Raw genomic sequence first — 10,515 nt, 5'->3', positions numbered from 1 at the left:
GATATTTCTCCTAATAAGTGCTCTACTTGCATGTTGAACAAGATCACTAGAACTCCATTTAAGAGAGTTGAGAGAAGTTCTAACATTTTAGAGCTAATCCATAGTGACTTGTGTGATTTTCATAGTACTCCATCTTTGGGGAACAAAAGATACATGGTCACGTTTATAGATGATTATTCTCGGTTTTGTTACGTGTATCTTTTGCATTCCAAAGATGAAGCTTTAACCAAGTTTGATATTTATAAAAAGGAAGTAGAATTGCAAGTAGATTCATTTATTAAGAGAATAAGAACTGATAAAGGGAGGGGGGAATACTATGATCCAAATTATTTCCAATCTTTTAGTATAATTCATGAGACAACAACTGGTTATGCACCACAATCAAATGGTGTAGCTGAAAGGAAAAATCGAATCCTTGAAGAGATGGTTAATTCCATGCTCTCTTACTCAGGTTTGAGTGAAGGGTTCTGGGGTGAAGCAATGTTGACAGCATGTCACATTCTTAACCGGGTTCCCACAAAGGGAAAAGAATCTACTCCTTATGAACTTTGATACAAAAGAAAGCCAAACTTGAAGTATCTCAAGGTTTGGGGTTGTAGGGCAATCGTAAGAGTGCCCGGCAACAAGAAGAGAAAGCTCGGTGAAAGGGGCTTGGAATGCATTTTCATAGGTTATGCTGAGTTTAGCAAAACCTATAGGTTCTATGTAATAGAACAAAATGACTATATTTCTGTTCATTCAGTTATAAAGTCAAGAGATGCAATTTTTGATGAAAACCGATTTTCATCAATGAGTAGACCGAAGGATCTACAAATAATTGCCAATGATAGGGAGAGAGTAGAGTTGGATGTACAACTTGAACCTCCTCATGAAGAAACATTCGATGAAGAGAATGTTGAGCCTCCTCAAGTTAGGAGGAGTACTAGGGATAGGAGACCTAAGAACTATGGTGATGATTTCATAATCTACCTAGTTGAAGGCTCTCGTGATACCCTTAGTTCTACTACTCCATATTGTTTCAATGTGGATAGTGACCCAAAGACTTATAGTGAAGCGATATCTTCCCAAGATAGTGCATTTTGGAAAGAGGCTATAAATTATGAGATGGATTCCATCATGGGAAATGACACATGGGTCTTAGAGGATTTACCTCCCGGTTGCAAACCTCTTGGTTGCAAATGGATTTTCACTAGGAAAAAGAGACCGGATGGCTCCATAGTGAAATTTAAAGCCAGATTGGTTATCCAAGGCTTTAGGCAAAAGCATGGTGTCGATTATTTTGACACATATGCACCGGTTGCAAGAATAACCTCGATAAGGTTGTTAATTGTAATGGCTTCGGTATACAATCTAGTGATTCATCAAATGGATGTCAAGACGACATTCCTTTATGAAGATCTAGAGGAAGAAGTGTATATGAAACAACCCGAAGGGTTTGTTTTGGAAGAATAAGAAAACAAGGTGTGTAAACTTGTTAAGTCGTTGTATGGACTGAAACAAGCACCAAAGCAGTGGCATCGAAAATTTGATGACACGATTTTGTCCTTTGGATTCAAGGTGAATCAAGCTGATAAGTGTATATATAGCAAATTTGATGACAAAGGTCATGGTGTCATCATTTGTCTATATGTTGATGATATGCTTATCTTTGGTACAAGTCTACAACAAGTAGAATTGACCAAGGAATTCTTATCCTCATCTTTTCAGATGAAGGATTTGGGGGAGGCGGATGTCATTTTAGGCATCAAGATAATTCGGGACAATGGAAGGCTTATATTAAGTCAATCTCATTACATTGAGAAAATGATCAAACGGTTCAATATGTTTGATAAGTGTCCCGTGAACACCCCCATGGAACCTAATGTAAAATTGGTTAAGAATCCGGGGAAAACGGTTTCCCAATTAGAGTATTCAAGGATAATTAGATCCTTGATGTATGCCATGACCAGTACAAGACCAGATATTGCATTGGCTGTGGGAAAACTTAGTAGATTTACTAGTAACCCGGGTGCACAGCATTGGTTTGCAATTAGAAGGGTCTTGAGGTACCTTAAGGGTACGTTAGACTATGGTCTATCTTATAGTGGATTTCCTTCAATTTTAGAAGGTTTTTCGGATGCTAGTTGGATCACTTACAAAGAGGATGACTCTTCTGTAAGTGGTTGGGTATTCATGTTTGGAGGAGGTGCCATTCCATGGTCTTCCAAGAAACAAACTTGCATCGCTGATTCCACTATGGCAGCAGAGTTTATTGCTCTTGCTTCAGCTAGTAAGGAAGCTGAGTGGCTGAGAAATCTCATGCTAGAATTGCCTTTATTGTCAAAGCCAATGCCATCGGTGGCGATCCATTGTGATTCCAATTCGGCGTTGATAAAGGCTTATAGTCAAGTGTATAATGGTAAGTCTCGGCGTATTTCACTAAGGCATAGCCTAGTGAAAGAGCTTATTCATGATGGGGTCATAAGTCTTGACTATGTTCCAACGAAATTAAATTTGGCGGATTGCTTTACTAAAGCAATGCCAAGACATTCCATCATATTTGCTATGAATGGAATGGGTTTATAACCAAAAACACAAATTTGTGAAACCCAATCTAACGCTTGAAGAAACATCAAGTCTTAGATTCAATGTGGTTGAATTACATTTTTTATGTTTGTTAGCAATATTTATGATCCATATTGCTATGGTACTTGTGATGTATTTGGTAGCGTCATTTAAAGTTCTCAAAGATTTAGAGTTGAGAAGCTCTAAATGTAAGTGTCTTGTCACAAGGGCACATTCACGTATATGAGAACCTACCTATATAACTTCGAAGTTTAGCCGCTTCAAGAAGTCTAGATGGACATATAGACTTTGATGAACTTATGAAAGATACAAACACATGGCTGTTTCAAAGTGTCAAGTGATGAATGATTCGATTTATCTTATGTGTACTTCATCTTCGAATGATTGGATATATCCGTGTGATTCAATCCATATGGAAATCATGGGATATGATCATCGTTAAGTGTGTTGTACTAAGTGTTAATTCAAGCCGAAGGGACATTAACATTGATGCATAAGATGTGGCTAAATGATAGAATTGGAGAATGTTTAAAGGGACACTCTAAATGGGGGAGGATTGTTGATAATTTAGAGTGTCGGAGTGGAGCGTGCTCTACTGATTAATCGCGCTAGCTAGGCGTGACCCGCGATGAAACCGCGCCTAAACCGCGATGGGTTTCTGGAAAATCTGACGGATTTAGGTGGCGCGCCCGCGTCCCCGTATGGCGCGGCCCGCGCCTAGAGCGCGACAAAATCGAGTCAACTTTCTGGAAATCTGAAATTTTTGGGCAAAGAAGAGGAGCGCCCGCGCAAGCTGGTGGCGCGCCCGTGCGGGGAGGTTGCGCGCCCGCACCTCATGGTGGCGCGCCCGCGCTTCTGCCGTTTTGCGGTTTTATGCGACGGTTGAAGTCTATTTTAAATAGAACTTGGTTTTTGTAAAACAGATACAGAAGATCATTATCTCTTATTCTCCCTAGAATTCTCCATATTTTCTCACAAAAAACTTTGCAAACTTTTGTAAGAAATCTTCTAGATTTTAGCCTACTTCGAGAATCATTCATCTTTGTTTTCGTTTCTTTGTGCTAAGAACGTAAAAGGCTGTCAATTGTATCTCAAAGGGAATTTCTGGAATAACCCTAGCACCGTGTGGGGAAAATTAATCCCTTTAGGAAAGTATTCATACGCCTTTGACAGTGTATCAAGGTCGTAGTCTCAAGGGACATTGCAATTCTCATGTTCATGTGTGCGTTAATCGGCTTGGAGTTAAGGCAAGTGTAATTATACTTCTCATTAGTGTTATCATTAGAAATTTCTGTAATTTCATAGTGATATTAATACTTGATTGTAACACCTTGATTGTGTTTGATTGAATTACTTTACTTTGTTATTGTAATTACATTATTTAGGTTTTGTTCCCACACATATATTTAGTGTTTTCTTGATTGAAAATCACTCTAAAACCTAACAGAGGTTGAGCTCATCAGGAGTAAGAAGCATATCAACACTCGGATTCCGGTAAAACATGAATTCTCTTTCACCATCAGCTTTTAGCGTAACGAAAGCGAGAGCAGTTCTCGCACCTTGGTCGAACGTCAAACCGTCGCCGGAAACACCGTTTTTCTTGAGAATTCCGGCGAGCATGAGACCAAATTCATCATCGCCGAGTTTTCCGACGAAGGCGGCTTTACCGCCGAGCCTTGCAACGGCGATCGCAACGTTCGCCGGAGCGCCGCCGGGAGCTTTAAGGAATCCCGGCGCTTCGGCGAGAGAAACGCCTGAAACTGTCGGAACAAAGTCGATCAACATCTCTCCGAAACTCACGACTAAGCCTTTGGAATCGGCGCCATTGTTTGAGAGTCCGCCATTGTTGTTGTTGGTTTCTGCCATTGTTGAGAGAGGAAGAAAGTAGAGAGAGAAAGTTCAATATTTAAAGAGAAAAAGTTCAATATTTAGAGAGAGAAAGTTGAAATTTGAGAGAAGAAGGTGATTGGAAAGGGGTATTTAAAGAGGAGGGTGGGATTGATTAAGGACTATTTTTGGTTGGTTTTATTTAAGGGAAAAATTAAAAATTGGGATTTATTAGGAGATTATTATTATTAGGAGTTTTTATGTGGGAGGGATTAGTGGGATTAATAGTGAAAATTAGTGGGTAAGATTAGGTTGGATATAATTATGATAAATGATGATGTTTTATTATTTATTTATTTTATTTTAGTGACTTGAAACTTACAAAAGTTATTGGGGTGGGGACCATATTTTGTGTTGATCCAATTAGGATTAATGCTCCCAATAAAAAGATGAATTAGATAAGAAATTTCCAATCAATTTGATGAGTTACTAGATGGAAGCGCGTGTGATGTACGGTTTTTTTTATACATAAATTTCATGAAAAATATTATTTTCTTAATTTATGAAAATTATAAGTATGATAGATATTAGAATAAAATCATAATCCTGTTCATATTATTTTCAATCTATGATTCGTTTGTATAACGAAAACACGTTGTTCCACTATACATATATAGTTATATAATCACTATTTTTCTTTCAAAAACAATAACTTAGACCACCATTATTCTTTACTCCGTATCAACTTTATACAATGAAAAATAAAGTATATGGTTAAAATAAAGACGGTGGGAGTAAAAGTAAAAGATATGACTTTATAAATTTTTAAATAGTTGAATGAAATATATATACATATATATATATATTCACTGCCAAGAGTGTTGCATTATTAAAATTAATCTAATTGAATAAAATTAAATATTTATAATGAAATTTCACTATCATATGTCTTAATAATAGAGTTATATGTATACACTACTACAATAATTTTTACAATAACAATATAGATACTCTACCAGAAACTATAATACACAAAAAAAATCAAAATTATCATATAAATCTCTTACAATCTTTAATTTTAAAATATACATCTTATAAAATAATGAATAACAATCAATTTATTTTGTTTACCATTTGAAAGCCTTGATATACTTACATTATTTTTCAATATTTTTGGTTAATTAACGAATTAGACTTGAAAAAAATTCACACCATGAAAAAGTGTAGATAAATAATATTCAAATGTTTGTGTTTTTTGTATTGTATATATATATATATATATATATATATATATTGTCTATTTACAATTGAAAAAAAAATCAAAATTATATTTTTGAGAGGATGTATACAAATCTTTAATATTATCCCATCTTATATATTTGTGGAGTAGCAAATAAATCTCTTATAAAAAAAATTATCTAATCATGAAATGGGTTTTGCTAGATAAGATAAAAATTGAACATTATATTTTTTTTTGAAGAATGTTGATAAAGACTGAACGTTATTGTTATTTTTTTTCAAGAATATTGATTTTTTTTAAAAAAAATTGAAGTATATTAGTTAATTATTAATAACTTTGATTTCTTTTAAAAAAAAATCTAAAAAAATAATTGATTGAACGTTTTCTTAAAAACAAAATGAACATGTATTTTCCTTTTTCAAATATTTAATTTTAAAGTGTTTGTATATAATCATTGTATAATTTATATTTTTTTTTAATTTAAATCCTAATATCAAAAGATCATCTTTTAAAAAAGATAATTTTTAGTTTTAAAATAATTTAAATCTTAAAAAATCATTATTTGTCGTTTTTACATACGTGGCAAAAATCTTAAGTGGCGAGTGAATTTTTTAATTCTAAAATAAAATACAAATCTAACTTTTAATTTGTTGAAATAATATTGTGCGATGCACGAATTGTCATACATATATCTGATCAAGAAAAGATATTTTTTATATACTCTAATTCTTTTTTATAATTATTTGATTTATTTTACAATTTAATAGTTTCAGACAAAAAAATAAACCAAATAATAATTTAATTAAAATGACATTGCCAATTATTTTGTATTTTATTCGTTGTTGTTAGTTATATTACAATAATGTGATATCTTTCAAAAAAAACAAAAATTGTAAATATGATATTTCATTGATTACATATTAGGATAAAATCTTTAATGTGAAAAAATAATAATATTTTATTTTTAAAATAATTTAAATCTTAAATCATTATTCGTTAAACAAAATCAAAAATAAAAATAAATAATAATAATCAATTTTGAACAAATTGTAGAACAAAGTTGACTTTAATTGAGGTATGAACTTAATCACCCTGTAATTAGAAATAAAAAATTAAGTTAATTTTATGACTTAATTAGCTATCTAAATCACAAAAAAATTGCTTTAATCATAAAATTAATTGATAAAAACTAAAAGGTTCATTAAAAGATTTAATAAATGTAAACGATTATACAGATATAATACCTCCTCATCAAATAGGATCATCAGGTGAGAAACTCGTACTTTGATATTCCAATGATTTTTGCTCGAATATATTCTCTGATTAAAATAGACCTGCATGTAAAAACAAAATTCAGTAAACAAAACATCAACATATAATCATTAAGTATCCCAAATAAAAACATTTAAGCAATAATCATAAATATACATTTAAACATGGGTTTTAAAAATTAGGCTAAGATTTATCCAGCCATTGATGACCTAATAAAACTGACACAAAATTAATGACACAAAATTTGCTTGGTTTGGTCTTGTATTGATACGAAATTTTGTTGGTCTTATATGATACGTCAATTTATAATGGTGAATATCACAAATTTAATTTAATTATAATTAAGAAATAATTTTTATTTCTTATCATAAACACTATCGAAATTTATCTTATAATAGTAGGTATATAAATCCTATATCTAAAGATCTTTATTTTAAAAGATAATTTTTAGTTTTTTAAATAAATTAAACCTAATAAATCAATATCCGTTGTTTTTACGTATGTGGCAAAATTCTTAAATATCATTCGTCACCTTTGTTTAGGTGGCAAGTAAATTTTTAATTCTAAAATAAAATAGAAATCTAATTTTTAATTGATCGAAAACATACCTTTGCTTATGTGGCGCTACGAATGTTCTCTAAAAATGCCTACTTTATTTATATATATTAGATTTTATACTCCTTATGTCCCTTATTTTTTGTCCCATTGCAATTTTATGGGTTAAACTTATAAAACTTTGACCATAAATTCCCGATAATCTATAAGTGATAATATATTCATGTGGGGTCTTGTTAGAATCATCTCATTGTATATTTTATTAATTTTTATGCGTATAGAAATTAAGATATATACGTTTGAACACGCGTCTTGAAGACCGTGAAAAGTCAAATGGGGCAAAAAATAAGGGACAGAGGGAGTAGTGGTTTGGACCACTTTAGAGGATTGAGTGGTCAAATAAGCTATTTCTTATATTTGGTACTAAGTGATTTGTTCTGAAACGCTGAATCTCAAAAGGCTCACTTTTACAAAACATCATTCTAGATAATAGTTCAGTTCAGTTCAGTTCAGGTCCAATTAATTTAGTTCAGTTCAGTTTCTAATTTCCTTCTCTCATAAACAATTCATTTCAACTTCATCCAGTTCAACTCAGTTCAGTTCAGTTGTTTTCAAATGAAATGAACAAATTTGAGAAGGGATCCCCCATAGTTGAGATTAATTTGAGTTAAATAATATTTGGAATTAACGAGAAGACGGCCAATAGTTTGGATTCTTGTTAATTTTTCCTATATTTTATACTAGGGTGGATGAAAGATAGCGGATGGAGGGGAAAATTAGCGGTTTTGACCACTTTAGAGGATTGAGTGAAAAACAAAGAGCAAAATTTATAGGGGGGACATTAGGCTTGTCGATAGGGCGGGGCGGATATTGAGCAAATCATCCCCATCCCCATCCCCATGGCGGGTCCAAGTTTCAACCCTATCCCCGCGCCTGCCAGGGATGAACATAAAACTATCTTCGCTCCAACACCCGCGCGGGAATCCGTCCCCACCAAATCCCCGCTAATTCCCCACCTACAAAAATATTAAAATTAAAAAAAAAAAAAAAGAACAAAGCGTGCATGCATCTCAATATCACGGGAGCGAAATGCAATAAATATCGACACTATCATACATTATGCAATTCTAATACGATTTAAAGTCTGATCTTTACATCATGAAAACAAGACATTAACTTCCTTTTGGATTGTAACCATGCAATTATATCTAAAAAAAATAATGATCACTAGAAATTAAAAAGATAATTGGATAAGGACAAGTGGGGCAGAGCGGGTATAAGTCAAAAACCATCCCCATCCCCATTTCCCATGATAGGTATAATATTTATCCCCATCCCCACCCCACCACCCACTAAACTAACATTCACCCCGCCTCGTTGGGGCAGGGATGAGTTAGTTTATTAAGCCTTCTAAATACCATAAGAAAATTATATATATATATGTATATACATATATATGTATACATATATATATATGTATATTATGAACCAATGTAGCCCAAATCTTCAATTTCTTGTACACGTATAATTCTGGTGCAAGAAATTCATTGAATGAACCAACTTAGCCAAAAACCTTAGCTCCAGAAAGTCAAAAACCCATTGAATGTTTACATAATGACCAATTCCTATTTTTCTCTTTTTCAAGACTTTGCAACGAATTATATCAAATTAAAAGGTTGGAAGTAGTCAACCATATAACTCAAATTAAAGCACAATTGCACAAATGCTATAGTTTATCCATAATGATAATCTTTTATTTGACATAATACTAAAAATTCAGCTGAAAGAACTAAAACCCAAGAATAATATAATACCATTATATCAAGCAAAAAAACACAAATAACATGACAAAGAATTGAAAATGAACACAAAGTACATTAACAAAGCAAAGATCATACAATTATCATAAGTATAAAACAATCATCATTCAGTCAAACATTTTATCAAACAGTAAATGTGCATTACCACACCATCTTTAGGCTCGGAATATATGAAGAAGAAAAACCCAACAGCAAGTCCAATTGGGAGACCAATGCAAAAACCCAGAATTCCTGCAAAAGTAATCACAAAACCCATATCTTTTTTCTTTGAAATTATCAGTCTTTAACTATGATATACAGTGTTCATAAATGTTTTGTTTTTTGGTTAAGAAGTACAATAATACAACATATTAGAATTTATCCAATGAATTTATATACTAGGCACTTAGGCAGTTAGGCTAGAGAAATTTTTAAAATATTGATGTGATGATTATATGTATATTGTTGAGAATATTATAAAAACTACAAAAATAAACTATCAAGTTATCTTCTTTTTTCTTTTTTAGTAAGTAAGCGTATATACTCCCTCCGTCCATGATTATCTGTACTAGCAAAACTTTTAATGGATTTTAATTAAGTTTAGATGGGTTTAATTAAGTGGAAAAATAAAAAAAAAAAAAATGGTCCCACTTATTTTTATTTTTGGGTGGGTTTAAGTTAGTAGGAAAAAGTTGGAAAATGGTCCCACTTTTCCCCCTTTTCTGATTTTCACTAGCTGTAGGAGGGATGCTGCTTCCCTCTTTTTTTTGTGTGTGAAATTTTTAAATTTCACCCAAAATTCACATTTTACCCAAAATTCAGATTTTCACCCAAAATTCAGATTTTCACCTAAAATTCAAATTTTAACCCACAATTCAGATTTTCACCCTAAATTCAGATTTCCACCCAAATTTCAAATTCGAATAAATTTTCGAATTTTACAATTCAGTCAAACATAAGGTGCCTCATATAAAAAGCATATCATACAACATTCATTGTCCAAATTCATAACAAACCTAACCCACCATGGGAATTCAATTCACATTCAAGTTTCTTAAGAAAAACCCCATTAATTACAACTTTAATTAGTCAAAATATTTATTGCCTACACTGAAATTAGTCCTAAACTAAGGGCAACATTAGGGTTCAACTTCATCACCACTTCAAAAAACAACAACAGCCAAAAAACTTCATCACCATCCTTCAAATCTGCAAAACAAGAAAAAAGGGACGCACAACACATGGAAGCATACTTCG

At 32.4% G+C, this 10,515-nt stretch overlaps 1 protein-coding gene across 1 annotated transcript; it reads right to left on the bottom strand.

Moving 5' to 3' along the window:
* Window positions 1-3,943: 3,943 nt before the first annotated feature.
* On the bottom strand, window positions 3,944-5,007 carry LOC110729806 (fructokinase-like). The gene has a single exon (XM_021909581.1). The coding sequence runs from the start codon at window positions 4,429-4,431 to the stop codon at window positions 4,006-4,008; it is 426 nt and encodes a 141-aa protein (XP_021765273.1). The 5' UTR covers window positions 4,432-5,007; the 3' UTR covers window positions 3,944-4,005.
* Window positions 5,008-10,515: the final 5,508 nt, after the last annotated feature.

The sequence above is a fragment of the Chenopodium quinoa genome, unplaced genomic scaffold (assembly GCF_001683475.1).
Source record: "Chenopodium quinoa cultivar QQ74 unplaced genomic scaffold, ASM168347v1, whole genome shotgun sequence".
Lineage (NCBI taxonomy): Eukaryota > Viridiplantae > Streptophyta > Magnoliopsida > Caryophyllales > Amaranthaceae > Chenopodium > Chenopodium quinoa.
Note: the sequence above shows the minus strand (reverse complement) of the source record. Positions and strands in the feature narration are given on the sequence as shown.

Excerpts from the sequence above, each read along its gene's own strand:
- LOC110729806 (XM_021909581.1), bottom strand. The coding sequence starts at position 4,431 with ATGGCAGAAACCAACAACAACAATGGCGGACTCTCAAACAATGGCGCC.